Source organism: Danio rerio, chromosome 15, assembly GCF_052040795.2.
Source record: "Danio rerio strain M-AB ecotype USA chromosome 15, GRCz13ab, whole genome shotgun sequence".
Taxonomy (NCBI): domain Eukaryota; kingdom Metazoa; phylum Chordata; class Actinopteri; order Cypriniformes; family Danionidae; genus Danio; species Danio rerio.
Window position 1 is genome coordinate 40594622 of NC_141035.1, and position 23404 is coordinate 40618025.

Consider the following 23404-nt stretch of genomic DNA (forward strand, 5'->3'; position numbering starts at 1 on the left):
TAGTGGTTCATTCCGCTGTGGTGACCCCAAATTAATAAAGGGACTAAGCCGAAAAGAAAATGAATGAATGTTTATACAGGACTTATTATTAATAATTCTGAACATATTTAAACCACAAATCATATATAATTCATTATTTGATTCAAATTATGTCTTTAACACTGTGCTATTATTTATTAATATTAAAACTATGATATTATTATCTTTGATATACTGCTAAACCTTCATTCAAAATGAAGTTTAAGTCAGTCCTCCAAAATGAGCTATTTTTGATGCACTGTTCTAAGCTATTTTGTAGTATAAATAGTTTAAGTAGTGCAAATAAGTGCACTTTACATACACTTCACGCATTGAACGGCCGCAGCTTTGCTCACGTAGCGGAAGAGGCGGAGCTATCGAGCTCATCATTTATTTATTTTTGATTGTGAAAGCAAACTTCTCCTACTAGAGTGATTATATCGCCTCCCGATGGTGAATGCGGTACTACTGGCAGGTAGGCTACCATTTGGTAGTTTGATTAATTATTTTACGAATTTAGCAACCGTCAAACATAATCTGGTGAAACGATTTGAATTTCAGGTTAACTTAGTAAACAACCAGCCGTTTGTGTTCCGTTTGGGGCGACACTAAATTTATATTTATGCTGTTGAGTGTGTAAGTGCATGAGGGCAGAGTGTGTGCAATTTGGGACACAGCAAGTCACATTCAAAAAGAGCGTACTGTATATTGGGCATTTGGACTGTCTCATAATATGAGTACTTGTCTTAGGACCTTACAGCATGTATTGTTAGCTATCATTCTTCAGAAACGGAATTGAAGAGAAGCTGGTCAGTAAAGCAATCTGTAGTAACAGATAAAATATTTTTTTGCTCAAATAACTATGTTTATTTCTTTCAAAAATGTAATTCAGCCACACTCTTATGTTCTTTAATGATACAGTCATTGTAAATCTCCAGTTGTTACAATAAACAGAAGTGACTGCTGCAGCTTATTTAGGTAGAGATATTTATAGTTAAAGTCAGAATTATTAGCCCCCCTTTCATTTTTTTTTAATTTTTAAAAATATTTCCTAAATGATGTTTAACAGAGCAAGGAAATAATTACAGTATTTCTAATAATATTTTTTTAACATAGAGAAAGTCTTATTTGTTTTATTTCGGCTAGAATAAAAGCAGTTTTTAATTTTTTGAACATCATTTTAAGGACAAAATAGTTAGCCTTTTTAAGCTATATATGTTTTAATAGTTTACAGGATAAACCATCGTTATACAATGACTTGCCTAAGTACCCTTACTAGTTAAGCTAATTAACCTAGTTATGCTTTTAAATGTCACCTTATGGTGTAAAGAAGTGTCTTAAAAATATCTAGTAAAATATTATTTACTGACCTCATGGCAAAGATAAAATAAATCAGTTGCCAGAGATAAGTCGTTAAAACTATTATGTTTTGAAATGTGTTGGAAAATTCTTCTCTGTTAAACCGAAATTGAGGGGAAAAAATAAACAGGGCGGATAATAATTCAGGGGGCTAATAATTCTGACTTTAACTGTATATATATGCTTAATAATTTTTTGTGCCAATCTGTGCAGCAAATTTATTGTTTTTAACAATGTATTTTAGTTGTATAATTTAATTTTACAGTACCGGATGACAGAACAGTTAGCATAATCTGCAGAGACTTTGCTTATGTCACATTGTTTCTTGAAATGAAGTGTTGATAATATATTTACTTCTCCTACATCACCAGGGAAGCAAGTTTAGGGATTCGTCTGTAGGAGGAAGATTTCCTAATATCCCACTGTGCGGAGGAACCAGACATTATTCCCTAAATGGATCCAGGTAACCAGTTTGTAGTTTAATCATCCTCCATTAAAAGGGGAATTTTAAGGGAAGTTTATGAATAAACTAATTTCAAGAGGATCGCATACTTATGATTGACCAGGGCAGCTCTTGCAATAGATAACACATGATTCACCAATTAGATGATTTCAAACACGCAAAAATAGCCAGATTAGGAAGAGTCCTTAGTGATCTTCATCTTGAAGAATCCACCCTGATAATCCACCCCAAATAATTTAAATAACTAAATAATATAATTAATTTAATTAACATGCAGTATATGGCTTCTATGTACATTGTTAATAATTGTTTGTAAAATCTACAGTAACTTACTGGTGGCAGTTTGCCAGTAATTTACAGTTAATCAATTACAGCAGTAATACAGTATTTACATTTACAGCTCCATTTATCTGAGTAGGGACTGCAGAGACTGCTAGACAGGGGTGTAACTTGAGGGGGTGTAACTTGTAGTAGAGGCATAACCTGGAAATTATGGAGATCTGGGTCACATGTCAAAAACTATGCTGTCGGCAAGATGACACAGAGATTTTAACACTTTAGTCAGCGCCCTGACGAGAACTCATTGAGGCGCTGTTTTTCCACATGTCAATGTTTATGAATAGATTACACCAAAAAGGACAAGAGTAATCTTGAAAAACTGTACATCAGTTTAAAGCTACAACCCCTGTGTTTCTATATGCAAAACTAATATTGAACACGATACAATTTTTTTCCTCATGACTTCATAGTGTATAACTTTTTTAAATATTTTTTAACATGTAACTTCTCCTTTCACCACAGTAAAGCTCAAAGTGTTTTCTTTCCAATGATGCATAATTTGTGTTTGTAGCTTACTGGAGTCAGGAACTGTTACTATATAAAGTTAGGTAGGTGTAAATCCCCGATATTGAGTGCTGGCTAACAGGTTAAGTGAAGTTTATATAAAAACTAATTTTTGAGAGGATCAAATGCTTATTATTCACCACAGTGGGTCTAGCATTAGCAATCACATGATATACCAATCAGATGAATCCAAACATACAAAAATAGCTGGATTTCCTTACCTTAGTCATCTTTGTCTTGAAGAATCTACCTCGACTCCTTCTCCTCTTTCTTAAATAGCCGAATTTCATTACCATAGTCATCTTTGTCCCGAAGAATCAACCTAGACTTTTTTCCTCTTTCTCTCAAGACCTACCTGAGCTCAGACTCTTCTCTCTTCCGGCTAAGTGGGAGGGAGCCAATTTAGCCCAAAGTCTAATTTGTTTTATTTCGGCTAGAGTAAAAGCAGTGTTTAATTTTTTAAACACCATTTAAAGGTCAAAATTATTAGCCCCTTTAAGTTACATATTTTTTGATAGTCTACAGAACAAACATCGTTATACAATAACTTTCCTAATTACCCTAACCTGCCTAGGTAAACTAGCTAACCTAGTTAAGTCTTTAAATGTCAGTTTATGGTGTATAGTATCTAGTATAAATATATCTAGATATATTATAGTATAAAAAATCTAGTATAATATTATTTACTGTCATCATGGCATGGATATTTTAGTTATTATTCTAGTTATTAAAAAATGAGTTATTAAAACTATTATGATTAGAAATGTGTTGAAGAAATATTCTCTGTTAAACAGAAATTGAGGAAAAAATAAACAGAGGGGGCTAATAATTCAGGGGGGCTAATAATTCTGACTTCAACTGTATATGCTATAAAATTGCAGGTTAACTATGTTTATATGTAATAACTTTAACTGTTAAAAGTAATTAATCACTAGTTAATTATTTAAAGTTATTAGTAACTAATAAAGTGATGGTTAATATTAACCCTAACTTGAGCAAATTTGGTTGTAATGTAACAATACACCTTTTGTAAAGCTGCTTTGAAACAAGAATTTTTGTGAAAAGTGCTATACAAATAAACTTGAACAGTTAGAATTTCAGTCACCACACAGTAAATACAGTTTGTTCACAGTCCAGCCTTTAAAAGTTAGTTAGCAATATCCTAAATATATATATAAAGGATTTAAGTGCTTTATTTAATAGAACAGTCTTTCTATCAACTGCAAATATACTAGGGTGCTTTTGAAAACTGATGCTTCCTCATTTGCTCGCCTCTTTGTCTTTACATTCATGACCTCGAAATGCATATTGAAGGACGTTGCAGTTCTCTAATTGTGTCTCAGACACAGACTCTGTGGTTTTGACCACTTGGTTTGTACATGTGACAGGAAATAAGGGATGTAAGACTGTCTCAGTTATAAAAAGGGCAACACTTTATGCCCTTAATGCACATTAAAGACACATTATCTCTAATATCACTTTGGAGCGATATTAGTCTAAACACATTTGATCATTCATCATGTTTATGCCCTGAAATAACTAGCTGTCAAAGAAAACTTTGCACTGTAAGTTCATTTAATTGTCACATAATTTGTGTAAAATGTAATGTCACACTACTTGCTTGTACTAAAGTGGGTATGCGTAGTCTGTACATTTTTTTTGCAATTTTTATTTCTCACTTAAGTAAAGCACTGCACTTGAATTGGTAAATTCAAAGGAACAGGATATTTTTAAAGAAATTAAGTTCATTTAAAGTATTAAATATACAAAACGTGTACATAACCTATGTAAAAGTGGTCAATTAAAAATACTGAGATAAATATAAATTCTTTTCCAACACTTGTTGTCACAATTTTGGTCATTGATCTTTTACCCCAAAAAACAATCTATCTCACATATTTCAAAAAGTTTCCTAGTAATGGGTTGCAGCTGCAAGGGCATCCGCTGCGTAAAACATATGCTGGATAAGTTGGCGGTTCATTCCACTCGGGCGACCCCTGTTTAAAAAAGTTACTAAGCATAAAAGAAAATAAACGAATATTTAAAAAAGTCATGTTGATCAATTTTTCCTGATGTCTGGACAAATTCTAAAGTTGTGGCTATGTCTACGCAAATTAGAAATCATTTAAATAATTTAATTAACTCACTTCCTAGTGATGGGTTGCAGCTGGAACGGCATTCCCTGCGTAAAACAAATGCTATGGTTAATTTCGCTGTGTTGACCCCTGATTAATAAAGGGACTAGACCGAAAACAAAATGAATGAATAAATGAATAATTAACATAAAGTACATGGCTTTTTTTATATTTACACTGTTAATAATTTCATGTCGAATCTACAGTAACTTACTGGCAGCAGTTTGCCAGTAAGTTACTATAAATTAATTACAGCAACAATACAGTATTTACATTTACAGCTCTATTTATCTGAGTAGTGTCTGTAGGGACTGCAAGATGGGCGTAACATGAAAGGGGTGTAACTTGTAGTAGAGGTGTAACTTGAAAGTTAATGGAGACCCAGGTCACATGTCAAAACTATGTTGTCGGCAAGATAGTACTGTACCTATCAGTTAACATCCACACCTGCTCCACACCTAAACCCAACCAACACAGTTATTAACGTAACAACTTCCCCAACCCTAAACCCAACTATCACAGCTACAGTATTAACATCTACACCTTTCCCAACCCTAAATCCAACCATCATAGTTATTAATGTCTACACCTTCCCAAACCCTAAACCCAGCCATCACAGTTAATGTCTATACCTTCCTAAACTCTAAACCCAGCCATCACAGTCATTAATGTCTACATATATGCTTTCATATTCTCGATGTGCTCACCATTGTACTGTTTATTTGCAACCACAAGGGACAACACTAAGTAGGCTAACTGTCATGACAAAACGGATGAAGAAGTCAGCAAGTGGAGTTGCTAAATGAATGAATACTGTATAATACAATATCAAATGAATAGGTTGTGGATAAATTTTGAGAAAACTCATGACAATATTTGCTAAAAATGTTTTTTGGTAAGTATTTCCACCATCTTGCCAACAACATCTTATTGTAACATCTTGCATGGTTCAATTGGATCTTGATAACTGCAAGTCAGGCCTTTTTAACTTATTACGTTATGCCCTCTTCATGTTACAAGTTACAAGCTACAAGTTACACCCCCCTCTTGCAGTCCACAGGCAGATACTCTTGATTTATCTAGCTCTATATACATTTCCAATAGTGTAAAATGCACATGCTTTTCTTTTTGTAGGCTATATAATTCATATATATATATATTTAATTTCTCATTTTTTTCAGCTTTATCAGCAGTCACCATATTAGACTGAACCACCAAGCGATATGTATAATATACAACAAAATTAGATTTTGTTTCACTTAACACTAAGTTGTCAAATATTAGACCATTTTTGTAGCTGTTCCATTCTGGGAATAAGATTTGTCTGGGAATATTATGACTGGGAATGGACTCTTTTGTACATCTGTCTGTTTGAAAGTATTGTCAAATTAATTACATATAGATTTCATGCATTAAGACAAAACCCACCATAAAAAAAAAAAAAAAAAAAAAAAAAAAAAAAATATATATATATATATATATATATATATATATATATATATATATATATATATATATATATATATATTGCAAGCCTCTTATAGGTTTCTATTAGTTGTTGAATGTCAGGGATTGCACGCACGTCATACTTTTGCCAAGTACGATGCAATCCTGGATTAACATCTATGTTGATCCTGTAACATAATTTTTATTCAAAAATGTAATCCATCACTCTTGACTAACTGTAAATTTTTCCAAAATCAGAAGGGAATAATAGTTGGATAACAATCATGTAGAGGGCATAAACATAACCATAAGTAACATATTGTAAATGGTAAACGTATCCTTAAATTCTGATTGGCTGATTGGAATGTTGTTCCAGGATCAACATAGATGTTAATTCAGGAATATGTCCTATTTAATGAAATCAATTTGACGAGGGAGTTCACAGCATTTGTTTTCTGTGAAAATAGATTGTCCAAAAGATGACTAAAGGCAGATTGTAGTTGAATCATGCTAACCAAAATAGAATGTTACATAGTAATCGTGATTCATTTAGTCCAGGCCCACAACACAATTGTGACAGACAGTGATTCAACCTGATCATAGTTTTTGTGTGATGGTTTGAAGTAATGGGAAATTGTGTCTCTCACTAGAGGGCGGTAGTTAACCATTTCACTCTAACCATATACAGGAAGACAATTACAGTTTTTCTTAGTGGCTATAGTGCATTTCCAACAACACTTCACATTTGCACAACAGTTAATGCATTTCTCAAAACAATTAGGACAAACTGCAAAACCTTGCTGATAACTTTCAAAAGTGTGTTACTTGCTTAAATTGGATAGCTCATTCCTTAAAAGCAAGTATTGATGTTAATGAAAGTGTCAGTGTCATCAAGATGAAAAGTCCTGACACCATTGTTTATGAACATGAAAGTCAAATGGCTTAGTCATGTTTTCATTATGATCGTTTGCTCTGTACATTCTTTCCAATGCAAAAAAGTCATTATTTGGTGACACTTCCTAAAAATGCTCAAGACAGCACTATATACTATTTGCACAGCCATTTGAAAACTACAGTAAAGTTAGACATCACTGCATTTAGTGAGGCATCTGAGTACAAGACACTGAATATGTGTTTCACATGTTTACTGCATTTGCTCTTTGCAGTTCTAATTTATTCACAGCATTGTGCAAAAGAATAAACACACCCTTATTTACAACAAACATAAACTCTCTTAGGGTAGAGCTGAGCACAGCTGTAAACAACATTGCAGCACATCTTGGAACTGACCCTATAACATACACAGGTCTGTAAATCATTCAAAAAATTGTTCATTTTAGAAGACATTTTCAGGAAAAAAGATTTTATAAAAATTGTTAGACAGATTTCGACAACTATAGTTGTCGAAATCTGTCTAACAATTTTTATAAAATCTTTTTTATAATACTATAAAAAAACTATAGTTGAACTATAGTTCAACATTTTTGAATGTAATGACTCAAGTAATGAAATGAGGACTATTAGTTTTCTATGGAATGACTATTCAGCATTCACAAGTTTAGTTAATGTTGACTCACATGACATAAGCAAATGATAATGTTATAAAACAGCAGAAAGTTGTATGAAAGCAATTGATGCATGTCCAAAGCATTTGCAATTTGTTGGAAGGAATGAGAGACTGCTACTATATGATGTGTTTTGAGAAATGCATTAACTGTTGTGCAAATGTAAATAGTGTTGTGAGAAATGCACCAAAGCCACTGAGAAAAACTAATTGTATTGTTAGAAATGGACAAATTGTCCCTTTCACTATTTGACGTGACTGCACTGCTCTGATGTACTCCATTGCAGTGCTCTGTGGTAAGGAATACAACAATGTTCATTAAATTACATTTTACAGTTAGGGCTAACTTGTCAGCATCAATTTTGCAATTTGTGTATCTGTAATAGACACATCACAGGATGTGCAATTATACATCGAGATTAAAATTGATCAGGAGCCACAGCTGAAAACGCTTAATTTGTGGAGTAATTCCAAAGTTTAACCATAAAAATACCAAAAAGGGAATCATCTGCACTGTAAACAAATGCAGTTTTTTTCAAAATCATGCAGCTCTACATTTAAAGATGAAAGAAAAGTGGTACATTTTTTTTTGTTTTTTCGCCTCCATCAGTTGGGGAAGATTTGGATCCTTGTCACTGTTGCCTTTGGTTTGTTTGGTTGGAACTGCTAGATCTGCACATCGTGGAGCTGCTTACTTGTGGATCAGCCTTCAGTAGTGGCATTTTTATTAAACAGAACTGATGTAAACTGAAATGACATTCATACTAAATTGAGCTGAATCAGTTTTAATATAACTAGAATTAGTACACCAGCATTATCCATTATAACTTTTAGATTTACTGGAATGTTCCACAGTCTGAATTATTGGCTTCTTCATTTTTATTTTTTTATTTTTGTTTACAATCTACATTGTAAAAGCACTATAGAAATAAAGATGAATTGATTTTTTTAATTAAATATATAATAACTAAAAATATTAAACAACAGAATATCCAATTATACAAATGTTATTGTGTGCAACTTTGACTTTTTTATTTCAAATAGGGGTAAGTTCCCACCTAGAAATAGACCTAGAATTTAGTACTTTAAAAGAATGTCAAGAGATTTGAGTAAAACTTTAAATAAGCGGTTCCTTGTGAATTGCTTTGGTGCTTCATATCTACACAGTTTTGGTCTGTAATGCTTTATTATCTTTAATGGCTATCTAAACATTTCATCAACAGTGCGGATAATTGCTAAAGAATATTTCAAAATGTTTCTTAAAATTGCTAAATCATACTGTGATAGATGCTGCTGTATTCATTTAGTCTGTATTTAATGAGCAGGCTGAAAAAATAAACATCAAAATATTCCAAATGATTAAATCAGCATTTTAGGAGCAGTTTTATTTGATAGTTATTTATTTGCCTTAATCACGTTTACAGGAAATTCAGAAATAAGTTGCGTAAGGAATGCTTTCTGAGGTCTTTCCAAGCCACTGTGTTTCGAAACAATGCAATTCATTGGTAGGACATTCAGACAGTGGCCTCATATTGAGAAATAACTCCCTTTGTTGACCATGTCACTGTTACCTGTTTATTTAAAATATATTATTATTATTGTCTTCTATTCATTGCTCTCAACGTTTGCTTCAGTACCATAAGCAAATAAGGAGAATTGTATCTCAATAGTTCTGAGTCTCAAATCGTTGTAGATTTGTTTAATCAAACACATTGAACGGATGGACGGACAGATAGATAGATAGATAGATAGATAGATAGATAGATAGATAGATAGATAGATAGATAGATAGATAGATAGATAGATAGATAGATAGATAGATAGATAGATAGATAGATAGATAGATACAAATAAGACAAGCAGATGGAAATATTATGTTAACATCTTTGCTCAAAGACATTTTAATAAGCAAATACAAGTAGACAGTACAAAAACATTTGTAGTTTTCCTGCAAAAAGAATACAAAACAGCCTTTTAAAAAATCGCAACCCATATAGACACAGCAACATTGAACAATAGCGAGAATTTTGGCTGGCTATCTGTTAGTCCAAACAATATCTGTCTATTCCTTTTAATACCACTTAAATTGCTGTTAAGGTGTATGTTTCAATTATCTAAACACAAGTGGCCAATGCTAAATGCAGGTGTGAACAAAGCCCATTTTTGGCCACTTCCTGATGTGGTTGAAAATCTGTTTACCCAGATTGCTTTTGTGGTGTAAACGGCCCTGAAATCAGATATGTTTAAATGCCATCTCCTCTCTGCCTTCTGACCTCATTCTTTATCAGTTTTGTTGTTGAAGTGCGCTGGCCAAATTTGGCATCTGAAATTTAAGGCAAAAAATATAAATAATTCTGTATTTAGTACTGGTAAAACAGTAGTTCCGGTTCTAACATAAACCCAAATCAAATCAGAAACTATCGAGTTTTACTTATCTCTTCTTGCATTCATATGACCTCCCATTAAAAAATCAGAAAGGAGTCTAAAGTGGACAAAATAGACGAGTTTGGTCTACTTGTGATCCAATCCAACAACATGCATCTTTATACATGAAAACAAGGCCTAACGCCCAATTCACACAGGGCTTCAGCGTCAATGCTTGACAGAGGGTGTGTCTAAAGTTAAGGCTGACACAATTGTCATAGCTGCATCAGCCAATGAAATTAGTCCGCAAGAGATTACTGTCTGAGCTGGTGTATTTGCATAAAGCATTCTGATTAGCTGATGTGTCTTTTGCCCTTGAAAATTTGAGAAGTTCCCAACTTCTGCAGCAAGCAATGTCATGGAAGCAGTGCCGATGGATCAACAATGCAGTTCGGCAACACCCTGATGCCCCGTGTGAATGGGTCGTTAAGCTGCCTTTTCACTGTACACTGCATATATATATATATATATATATATATATATATATATATATATATATATATATATATATATATATTTTAATATAGTCTTTTTTTCTGTTTTCCAAAAATAACGACCGAATGCAAACGGCCGGTTGCATACAGTGTAGTTGCAGGATCGGAACTCCACGCATCTCCCAGACTACTCTCTTTTGGAAATGAATGACTTCCAGTCTGTCGCTTGTTGTTTGTCATGTGCAGTGGGAAGGTGGCTTTGGATCAGGGGTGCTCAACATTGTTCTTGAAAATCTACCATCCTGCAGTGTTCAGCTCCAACTCTGATCAAATTAACTAAATCAATTAAGTAGGATTTAAAGGAGCACTTGGTAATTAAAGACAGGTGGCTTTGATCAAGGTCACAGCTAAACTCTGTAGGAAGGTACATCACCAGGAGCAAGGTTGGGCATCCCTGCTTCAGATTGTCTTTAAAGCAAATATGGCTTTTAGCGACTACCTTTACATAGACATCAGTAATAAAATTATTTGCTTTAAATTGAATAAGACAATAATATGATTAGGGTGTTTACACGAGTTGCTTGTTGAATGTTCCTGTCATGATCCTGTTTTCCATGTTATAGCACATAGATCGATAACGTCATTGCGTCACCACCCTATCCACATTTCCTGTGAAGTTTTATGTAATTTCAAGTCAGGTTTGTCGACTTTAATTGCAGTTTGGCACTTTCGATTTCATACAGGTACATTTCATGCATGGCCCCATGAAAAACTAGATATTGGATGTGCTATGAACTGCTGGTAGAGTGTAGTTTTAATGGAATTTAAACTACTGTTTACATGTACTGCACTTCAATAATGCCACTAAAATCAGTGTACTTCACATGTCTTAATTCTATTTCTGTTTAGTTCTATTATGACCTTAGTCAGATTAAATGGATCAAAAATCAATGTTTACATAGTAGACTCTTAATCAGAGTATTGTCTTAATCATATAAAAATTGGATTAATAAACATACTCAGTGTTGCCAAGTCCTCAGTCCTCCATTAGAGATGATCTACAGTTGCAGCAGGTAATTTGTTCAGTCTAATAAACTAAACCGACTTGCAGACAAAGACAGACTTGCAGTTTGTGGGTTGTTTGTTACAACCTACCTGGCAACCCCAATGGCATCAAGGCAGCACAGTGAAGAGTTTGTTAATACCCTCAAAGTTTGGTAATGTGCTCAAAATTGGACAAGAGTGATTATTCACTAGGTGAATGTGTCTCTCTTGTGATTCGATCCACCAAAACACATCTCAAAATGTATAAACAGGACCATAGATTTTTTTAATCAAATATGGCTTTCAGTGTTGCCAAGTCCTCAGTTGTCCTGCAGAATTGAGGCATTGGTTGTTTTTCAGTCCTAAAGCGATGATGGAAAAATAAGCACATTTAGAGGGGTTTCTTACACAAATCTGGCATCCTTCACATCCTTTTCATGTCATGATCTGGCATCCTTCATGATGTTCTCAAAATCTTTGGTATTGTTGTCTAAAGCGGACCAAATGGCTGAATGAAATCACCAGAAGCAATCAGAAATATGTCTTAGATTCTCTTTAGATCAAATATGGCTTTCAGGGAGGCCTAGTCTTCTGTTCTCCCATAGTATCTGTTAGGTTGTTTGCAATATCAAGCAAGCCTGCAGTTTATGGGGGTTTCTTATGAAAACATGGAATCCCTTATGGGTTTTGTGGGGAGTTTGTTTTTGTGCTTGGAATGACTATTGAAAGCTGCTTTTCTATAGAGTTGTTTTGTTATCCTGGCTGCTAGCAGAAGATGAGAAGGTTGCGTCGTTTGGCTGTTGGAGACCTTGTGATTCAGAGAAGGCTGAGCAGGTGGACTGACGTGTTCGGAAAGGCAGATCTTCAGCAAACGCTGTCTCCAGCACCAGCAGCAGAGACTGTTTGAGCTTCTTTTTAAACTCCTCGCACATGAACACATAGAGGATGGGGTTCAGACAGCTGTTGAAGTAAGCCAGACTGCCAACAAAGGGTCCTATATTATATAATACTTTTCGAATGCCACTCCATTCATCTTTCCCCTTTGTCATTGCAGTAATTAGCTGCTGAAGATGAAAGGGAAGCCAACATATGAAAAAGGCCAGGATTACTGATAAAATGACCCGGAAAGGCTTAAGTTTCTTCCCTCTTTTAAGACGTTTGGCCCGCACTCCTATAGCAATGTATGAAGATGCAATGACTAGAAAGGGGATGAGAAAGCCCACAATAAACCTGTATGTGAACAGAAAGTTTATATTGGTACCAGGATTGTATTTGCATGTTTTTTTCTCTCCTGAACGGCAGATGACAAACGGTATGCTGCAGCAGATGGATAAAACCCACACAAATGCACAGATGATCCTGCCTTTGAAAAGAGTTCGCTTATTTTGAGCCCAAACAATCCACCAGGTGGACATACACCGGTCCAGGCTGATAGCGGTGAGCAAGAAAATGCTGGCAAACATGTTCAGCACTGACACAAAGGAGGCTAACTTGCACATGAAGTCACCAAAGTACCAAACCCTCTTGTTAATCAAGGTAAATATGGTCAGGATTAAAAATAAGATGAAGATGAAGTCTGCGATCGCCAGGTTTAGAAACCAAATGGAGTTGACAGTTGTCTTCATTTTGTAGCCTGTCACGTATATAACAAGTGCGTTTCCAATGATACCCACTGCAAAGATTACAGTAGTGATGCATATATTGAAGATTTCAGTGGCTGTTAACTCCTGCTGCATTGTGTTGTTCAGTCCCATAGTATTGTTTGCTAAAAAAAAAAATAGAGAGTGAGAAAAATGTTAAAAAAGAATTTCATTTCTGACTTTTCCTTTTTACTGTAAATCAGATTTAAATCTTTGTCAGATATAATTAGATTTTTCTTAAATATTTTTCCACAAAAATTTGTTGCATGTTCTTAAAAAAATCAAAAATATTTAGTTTTTGAATTAGAAAGTTTACTAGTTTAAATTTTTTTTGTTATATTTTGAAAAAAAAAAAAGATTTGTACATATAAACAAAGCTAAAAAAAATGAAGACAACATCAGTAGAATACAAGCAAAACCTGGCAGCATCAGCATCATTTTGTCCACTTACAATTACACTTGGCTTTGAAAGTAATTTATGAAAGGTCTCCACATGGCAGTGAACTTGGACCTAGAAGCATTTAAATCAAGTCTTATTTTTTTCTAAAGTAAGGAAATGCAACACATCATTATCATTGGTTAATTTGATTCGGCTTAAAAAATAAAAGTAACCAGGATTTTTTTACAGTGCAGTTAAATGATTTACACAAACATCTTTACAAAATATTATGGAGTAGGATAAAAAAATATTTGACCAAAATACAGACTGGGACGTAACCAAAACATATGGGCTAATGTAGCAGGGGACTGCTTGCATCTTGTACAGGTGGGGTCAACAGAGGTATACATCACTTCCAGCTTTGAAAAAATGAAGTCTTTGTACCACTTTAAATTGTATAAGGCTATGTCTAGCACAAATATATAGCCTCATTCCAGTCTCATCTGTCAAACTGATTTTAAGGTGTAGTTGCCAGGAGTCTCTTTGTGTATATTTAGAAGTGGATAATAATGACGCAAACTTAGTATATAAACCAGAAATGGTTCTACTTTGGAAACAGTTGATCAGGAAAAAGTTGAGCAATAGGATTTTGTTCAGGAAGGGCAGGGAAATTGGGAAATTTAAACCTGTAGATATAAAACAAAAAAAAAAAAAAAAAAGAAGTGGGCTTTGGCAATTTTAAACAGATTATAATTGGGTAAAATACAAGAAACAGCTAACAACAAAGAGATCTTTAAATGTTTAGATGCCTTTTTTTTAACAAAGCAAGAATGTTTGGTCATTCAAAGGCTGAACAAATCTATTGGCGAATTGCAATTTTTGCTTTAAATGTGAAGATAAACACACTGTAAAACCCAAAATGTAAAGGTAACTCATACCATTTGAGGAAACCAATTGCAACAAACCATTTAAGTTCAAAAACTAATCCTAATGAGTACTGTTAACTGAATCAATTTGAGTAAACAACGCAATTTGACCACAGTAAAACCTGATAAATGAAGAGAACTTAAACCAAGTTACCGAGTAGTACAAGTACAGAGTATTATAAAACCAAATAAGTTGAGGTAACTCAAACCATTTGAGGAAACCGATTGCTATAAACCATTTCAGTTAAAAAAAAAAACTAATCAGAGTACTGTGAACTTACTCCATTTAAGATAAAGTAATAAGGTATTTAATTCACTCATTACCATCAACACTGAGTTCAAAGCTCTTTTCAAATAAGTAGAATTAACTTTCAGTCAATTCTGAGTGAACTACACTCATTTCTTATGATAAAGTTGACTGTTGGGTTTTACAGTGTAGGTATACTTTTAGTTTTTACTGCTTTTTTCTAAAATGATGGCTCATTGTTTAAACATACTTTGTCAGCAAAATTGTCACATGCAAAATATACCACAAGACACCAGCCAGTGTCGAACATGCAGTGCTGTAACTCAAAATTAATATTTTACTCTTGTTCTTATCTCAATGCTGCTGGTGTCAGTTTTGCATCCAAGCAAATGAAGTTTGCTTTAGCCTGCATTTGCATTAATACAGTTAGAAATGTCTCATCCTGTATAAAATGACCACAGCCTTTTAACCACTGCTGACTGCTCAGACAGCACGTATTGCACAAGTAAACCCTCCAAGAACTATAGCCACAATAGATTTAAAATATATATGTTTTTTGTTTGTCATTTTATCTTAAACTAGTGGTTTAAACCAAAATTCAACAGCACCATTAGATGATGAGATTATATTTATAGTCAAAGCTTTCAAGTCAAGCTACGTGATGTTGATCAAATCAACAAATCAAGATAATGAAGCTCAACCAGAAGGGTGGAGGACTCAATAATGCATGTCATTTCGAAAAGGCTGTAGACATACAGTTCTTTTCACCTAAAGGAGCATTAAAACTAAGTTGTTATTGTATATGTGGTATCAAATGCTCTGGAATTTTAATAGATGTAGGTTCTTACCCATTTTCAGTCCTTTCCCCCTGTCCTTCTTTAGGGTGTTTGTTATCAGAGCTCTCAACAGTGTCTTCACATGAGCAATTGCTGGCTGTTTCCCCTTGTATGAAAGAGAGAGTGTGGGGAGGAGTAATGATGCAACAAGGGAACTATGCTTCTGTAGAAAGCTGTTTTGAATATGATATTTTAATGTCGATAATCTCCCATACTGGAATCTTGTTATAGTACTATAAATAACACTGTTATCAACAAGATCTAAAATAAGTAATATAATATAAAATTAAATAATAAATGCACTTTAGAATGAAGAGAAGTGCAGAGAGCTGATGATTCTTCAATTTGATGTTGGTGTTTTGAGTATGCTTGACTACATATGTTATTATGTAAATATGCTAAATATGATTTGACATCTTTTGAGGATAATATAGTTGACCTTTTTTGAGTGTTTAAAAGCAGCATCGATGGCGCCATCTAGAGGACTATCTTCTGTCTCCCAATTATAAATAATAGGACGTCCAAACGTTTACATTTATATTATTATTAATCACCTGTTTCTAAATTGTCAGTCTCTAAAAGTGAGGGGGACGTATCCCCCTGGCTGCGCCCTTGTTTAAATCTCAAAGTATATATAAATAAAATAAAATGTATATTTTTTTCTGTGTATTCTAACTTGTTTTTCCAGATTTTGCTATAATGGACTTTGGATCACAGCATGCTTTTGCTTGCATTGCATGTCTTCCACTTCATTTGTAGTCACTAAAGCTAAAAGCGTCTGGAATATGAACAAATATGAACTCATAAAAAGGGCAGACATTGTAAGCCATTTAGACTAACTCGTCATTTATACAAATTGGACATAAAAGCACCATAAAAGCAGTCCATATGGCTCATAATAGTCTCTTTGAGCCACTTGTTAGCCCTGTGTGAGGAACAGATTGCTATTTCTTGGCAATCATGAGAAAGTTCATTGAAATTTATGTACAAATACTGTTAGCAGTCAGTTGTCATGACATTCTTTCCTTTGTTGAACACAAAGAAAGAAATACTAAGAAATATAACACTTTACAATAACAGTACATGAATAATGATGCATTAACCACTTTAACTCCGCTGACCCGGTCCATGGTGTGACGTCATCGACTTTCGCTTTAAGATTAAAAGGGCTAGGGATTTAAATTGCACCCGACCCCCGTAAGTGGTTTGAAAGTGTAGAATCTATATTTTATGCACATATGCATCACTTTGGTTTTTATTCTTCTGTACAAAATATTTTTACACCTAAATACACAGTGTTTTGGATACCCGAGCTTTTTATTGAACATTGGTTCATTTTCATATTTTTCATATGTCACATGTACAAGTTATAGCTCAAATGAAAGCTCTTGCCGGTGCTCATACGGTTCTAGCATTCTTTTTACTGAATTATATTCACATATCAAACAGTTGCCAAATGAATGGCGGTGTTTCCATGGCGCAGAAATGTAAACAATACATTCATGATCAATAAGCAGCCCCAGATAGCACAGACAGCTGTCTTCTCTTACCTTATGCTGTGTGCTTCAGGGCCATTCTCCTCTGTTTTTTAGGTGATGTGCATAAGTAATCCTTTTATATGTCAGACGTGGTCCAAATATAGTGAATTATGTTTTATCAAACAAAAGAATAGTGAAATATGAAAACAATCATTGATCCCTGTGGCTTGTACAGCACCTCTCATCAGTTGGAATACAATAACTTTTGCATAGAATAAGGTAGAGACATTTTTCTTTTGTCCTATGATTACAGACATGTGCAGGAACCACCTAAATTAATTACAGCACGCTAGACCACATAGAACCTAAAAGGGACACTTTCAAATTTGAGTTTATAAAAAAAAATACAAAAAGCGCCTCTTTTTTTAAAGTGTTTATTATAACACAGACAACATCTACAGTTATTTTAAACATTTTCAATAGTGTTTTATGAAAATTCAAAGGGTTTTCTTTAAAATGATTCCAAATTTTTGCATTTACACCTCTGCATGTGGATTTGGAAAGCATTTAAATTTGGGTAGGCCCAAAATCTAGGCGAAAATCCTAAAATAGCAGAGTTTAACTGGTTAATAAATGAACTAAACATTACTTTATTATACTAATGATGAGGTAAGGCATGCGCTAATCATAAAATAACTTTGACCTCTGCATTTCTTGGTAACTTGGATTCACTCGTTAGGTAGCGTCAGAAAGCCGATTGTGTATAGACTATCCTGTCACAAAGTTCTAGACGATGGTAATTGTTTGATTAAGAAGGTGTTTACATGTGTACGCTCTGAAAACAGCATTTACAGCGGATCTTTTTTAGTCCATAATATTGCATTGATATTGAAGTACTGTAAACTTGGGAGCAGGCTAGTGCAGAAAGGCCGTTGGAAATACTGGAGTAAAATAAATTTAAATACTTTAAATTAAAGACGTGAATTGGAAAAATGTTACCTAATGCAGTGCTTCTTGTACATTCTGAGACCCACTTTATAGCTTATATAATTAAGGCAGTGAAGAATTAGATTTTTTTAAGAAAACAGATTTTAAACGTGGCGATTTTATATCGGCATACAGTTGACCCAGGTTACTGACATATTAAAAAGTCCTTCTGCATGCAGGGGGGTCTCTTGGTGATTTTCAACAATCTAATTATCCAATTAATTTTATTAAACCATTAGAATTACCAGATTGTATAACCTACTGAAGATAACATAGTATATAGTTAAAGCAGGTTAAACTTTCTGGCACATTTACAGCACTCGAAAGTTACTGGCATTGCTATTTTGGGGGTCGCCGGATGAAAAGTTTGGGGACCCCTAATATAAGGCATACAGTAGATTTATATAGCAGCATTATACTTTGTACTGTAAAAAATATCTGTTAATGAACATTTTATATATTCTGATTCAAGGGTGTTTTCCATTTGTTGTGAATTGCATTATGGGATTTTAATCTTTGCTTTGTGGACTTTCAACTCTACAGTTTAACAAAGTGGCTTTTATTCACATTTTAGTAGTTTGAAATTGTATAAAGTGAAATAAGTCTGCAAAATAACAGAAAATATACTGTTTATTAAAATGTTTGTGTAACCTTATTTACAACACAAACCCACACAATATATTACTTTAAACTATTAAACTATTAGGAAGACAATGAAGATCAATGTTCCATAATGCAATTCCGTATGCATACGGAGGTAAGCGGTCTGGTGAGAGCGAAAAGGATTGGCGTCCTACCACAGCATAGCGTTTGTTTAAAAAATAAAAATTGCAGCCATACGTACCTCTGGCTACATAATTTGTGGTCTGCAGAAATGTGTATAGGGCTATGTTTTTAGAATGAGCCTATAGTATGTTGGTTAAAGCCTATAGAAACCTTTTTGATTTATGTTATTTTTTCAGTTCCCAATCAACAGCTGATGATTAGAAGAGAAATTTGCTTCTACTGAAATCTATTTTCAATTGACACAGTTCTGTTATTTAAAAAGTGCTATACTGAATCATTTGTCAAAAAAGTGAAACTTTTGCAGAACCTTTGCTCTTGTATCTATACAATCATATATGATACATGTAATATTTTAGGTTTTGTAGATTTAATTCAAAATTTATAGAAAAAAAACCCCATCCATGGTTCAGGATTGGTAGAGCTACGCATTGATGAATTTGCTCTTCAGTGTTTGAACTCTCAGTAATGATTAAATCACACTGAACTGAGCTAAACTGAACTGAACTGAACTTAAACACTAAAACCTGAACCACACTGTTCCAGTTACTATGACCATTTATGTGAAGCTGCTTTGACACAATCTACATTGTAAAAGCGCTATACAAATAAAGCTGAATTGAATTGAAAATCCATTTCTAATGTTAATACATCAACATGTTAAAGTCGATATATAGTGTTGAGCTTTTCTGGTAAGAATGGCCTAAATCAAGCACCATTTTGACAGCTGACACTTGATAACTGAGTAGCGAGACGCATCATTTCCATAAAAACAGGAACAAAAGGAGACGATGCTGGTAGATCTTAATGTACTACTATAAATTCAGAGCACAAGTGTAAAACCTGAAATATGCTGCAAACCATGCAGTCTGAGTTCCGGGACTAAAATGTGATAAGCTCCATACTATATTCTTCTCTGTATAAAATTGTTTATCCACGCATGTTATTGTGAACCAACATTATCCTCTTCATTAACCACAAAAGCGACAACTTCCTCCTTCTGCACATTTCTTCACCACAGAGCGCTAGGCTACTTCCACAGCAGTTATTAGAGCAACAAAAGTCAATGGGTGCATCTCAGTTGTTCAGTAGTCAGTCCAATGATTAGGGAGCCATTTTAGGTGCTGTCTCAATCCCAAAATATCTCTAGTGCACCGAAACAATGCACAACGAATTCAGGCCATTATGTTCTCTTAAACAAATTGCTGACGTGCCAATTATGAATTATGTAAATCAAACCAGCAAGCATAAAAAGTATTGAGAGTATGAAAGAGATTTTATGCATGCACAACTGTCATTAAGGGCACTTACACACTTGGTTCAATTGCCTGGACTTGGACAATTGCCTCCTTTTCGGTTGGTTTGTGTTCACACTGTCTTTTTTTCTTCTGAACCCGGTACGCTTGCATCATCGAGCTGCTGTTGTGTGTATGGCTGTTGCTAGGTGACGGCCACGAAAGCAAATCGCCAAAATGCAAGGACGTATGCACATTACAGTTGTTCTGCTTTTACTGAATCTTTTAGTTTTGGACATGCAGAAAGCGCCTTGCGTCCATCTGCTGCATAAATATCATAAACGTTCAGAACATAACGCGATGTCTGCAGAAGCTGTTTTTGGAGGAGACAAGCAGACATTTCTATGTTTGCCCTGGCTCAGACTCACTTGTCACCACACACACACACACACACACACACACACACACACACACACACACACACACACACACACAAAAAAAAAAAAAATTATAGATTATTGTAACTTTTGTTGTTTGGTACAATTGCATTCATATCAGAAGTGAATCGGACCAGAGTTCGCACAAACTTTACCCCAGGCCATCTCTTTCAGGCGGACTCGGGTATGGTTCACGGGTACACACCCGAGTTCAGAAGACAAGTTCACACTATCTAAACTTACTGAACTCTGACATCCAACAAGTGCCTGAGTATATAATTGTGTTATGAATTTTTTTTCTCTAAGTGGAAAAATATGAATTTGTCATAAAAATTTCTCAGTCAATACTTTGTCAAATAACTGGGTGACAGCGTCATTAATTTTTAAATGACATTTTAATGACAAATTTAATTAGTACCACTGTAGTCAACATAGCCTACATTCTGAAAAGTACTCCAGTATACATTTCTGGAGATCACAAATTATGTAGCTAGAAGTACCTAAGGCTGCATTTCTTCTTTAAAACGAGCACTACGGGTGGTATGACTGCAAATGGCACTCGCAACGAAAATTAAAGATCTCAAAAAGCGTACACAGCGCCTTTTGGTGGATTCATGAAAACAAAAACTGCAAAAATTGTACCTCCTGGGATATATTTGTTGCTCTCCAGAAATGTAAATAGGTGTATGTTTTCAGAATGAGCCTGGGTTGACCGTAGTTAATGTCAAGAAAAATATTAATGATGCTGTTAAAAAAATTCATGACCATTATAAAGGCTTCATGACAATCATGTTTATGACAAGTTATGACAAGTTATGTTGTTTTTATGATGTCAAGTTACTGTAACACAAAGACAAACTGAAGCATGACAATGGAGATGAAGATCCAAAAGCCGTATATTAAAGAGTAGTCAAAGCAGGCAGGGTCAAGACAAGAGCGAACAACAGCATTAAAGGTAACCCATAAGGGGTAATCCGCAACATCTCAGCAGCAAATAATCATGAGAAGTGTGATAAGCGTGAACAAGTGCAGTGGTAATCAGAATCAGGTGTCAGGTGCAGATAATTGTGGGATTTGCAGTCCAGGTGAGTGACAGATGTGAGGTGTAGAGTGGCCTCTGATTTGTCTGCTGACCATGACAGACTGTGACAGATTATGATATATTTGGTTATGTCAAAGTGTCATAACAAAAACATCTCAAACAATTATCTTCAAATAGTCATTTTGCATTTAAAATGACATAACAGTGAATGACACAGCTGTCATAAGCATGCATAAAAAAACTCATAGAGTTATCTCATGATTATGAATGTTTCGTGACAGTCTAATGAACATCCTTTTCAAGTAAATTGTTAGCTAAACTTTATTAACAGATATTCTGCAACCAAACACTGTTGAGAGACATTCAGAGACACCTAATCTCTATCGCTCATCATTTATTATACAGTTTTTACATAGTGTAAACAGCTGTGGAGAATTAGATTTATTCAAGTGTCTTTTGCTGGTCAGTAAAATCTTGCTGCCTTTCTTCGTGCTTGTCATTCAGAAAGTCCAGATGATCTTCAGCAAACACCGTTTCCAACACCAGCAGCAGAGACTGTTTAAGCTTTTTCTTATTCTTATCACAGATGAAAACTTAGAGAATGGGGTTCACACAGCTGTTTAGAAAAGCCAGGCACAGCACAAAAGGTGTCGTTTCAGATATTACTTCCTGAACACTGGCATTCTCCACTGCATTAAATGAAATAACACACAATTTGTGAACATGATAAGGAAACCAACATATGAAAAATGCTAGAACCACTGATATTATGAGATTGTAAGATTTAAGATGCTTTCGTCTTTTAGATGTTTAACTTTTACTCCTATTGCTATATTTGAAGAAGAAATGACAAGGAAGGGGATGACGAAGCTCACCATAAACCTGTATGTGAAAAGAGACTGTAAGTTTAGATAACTGTTGCAGAAATTGTTGACAAAAGGAAGGCTACAACAGATAGATAAAATCCATATGATCGTACAAACGATCCTAGCTTTGACTAGAGTTCGGTTATTCCTTGCCCACGTGATCATCCATGTGCAAAGGCATCGGTCCAGACTGATAGCTGTCAGAAAGAAAATGCTTGCAAACATATTTAGCTCCGTCAAGAAAGGGAGAAGCTTGGATAAAAAGTCACCCAACGGTTTTCCAAAGACCAACACAATGCGCAAGACTGGAGCAAAGGAGGAAAAGAAGTCTGCAACGGCCAAGTTGACAAACCAAATGGAGTTGACTGTTGCTTACATTTTGTACCCAAGTACAAAGATGACAAACCCATTTCCAGCGAAGCCTATGAGGAAGATGCTGAGGTACATGAAGACCACAAAGATCTGGGTGCTTGATAAGTTCTCTTTCACTTCTGTGATGTTAGTCAGATTGTCAGACCCCACATTAATGCATGCTAAACAAAAAAAGAGATGAAATTGCGTTAAGAAATGTTGTTGGAGCAAAGCAAGATACAACTAAAACATTTTGCATCACATTTGAGAATATGATGTTTTTTTTTCTATCCTTTTCTTGTTTGTCCACATAAATTAGCTTTAACAACCAATATTGCATACATTCTACAAGCACAACAGTATATAGACCAGGGGTGCTCACACTTTTTCTTATGAACAGCCAAACACCAAGCTTGATTGAGAGCTGTGGGCCAAATGTAAATATAGCAAACTATATAACATTAAAG

The 23404-nt window shown here is 34.6% G+C and overlaps 1 protein-coding gene, 1 long non-coding RNA gene and 1 pseudogene across 4 annotated transcripts; 1 reads left to right on the top strand and 2 right to left on the bottom strand.

The window, feature by feature from the left end:
* Positions 1 to 439: 439 nt before the first annotated feature.
* LOC147840679 (uncharacterized) lies at positions 440 to 14472 on the top strand. Of its 2 annotated transcripts, XR_015509774.1 has the most exons (4): positions 440 to 493; positions 1749 to 1840; positions 12503 to 12698; positions 12785 to 14472. It is a non-coding gene; the product is annotated as an uncharacterized LOC147840679 (long non-coding RNA). The 2 variants fall into 2 exon arrangements; XR_015509775.1 differs by lacking the exon at positions 12785 to 14472 and having other exon boundaries at positions 12474 to 12573.
* Positions 9701 to 15871, bottom strand: si:dkey-42l23.2. Of its 2 annotated transcripts, none has more exons than XM_087284525.1 (3): positions 15771 to 15871; positions 12139 to 13495; positions 9701 to 10151 (listed from the first exon to the last, which is right to left on the bottom strand). In XM_087284525.1, the coding sequence occupies exons 1-2, from the start codon at positions 15772 to 15774 to the stop codon at positions 12468 to 12470; spliced, it is 1032 nt and encodes a 343-aa protein (XP_087140651.1). In that variant the 5' UTR covers positions 15775 to 15871; the 3' UTR covers positions 9701 to 10151; positions 12139 to 12467. The 2 variants fall into 2 exon arrangements, with proteins under 2 accessions (XP_087140651.1, XP_087140650.1); XM_087284524.1 differs by having other exon boundaries at positions 9701 to 10412; positions 11145 to 13495.
* A 6228-nt stretch (positions 15872 to 22099) lies between these two features.
* On the bottom strand, positions 22100 to 23132 carry LOC137487701 (C3a anaphylatoxin chemotactic receptor-like; annotated as a pseudogene).
* Between the last annotated feature and the right edge of the window lie 272 nt (positions 23133 to 23404).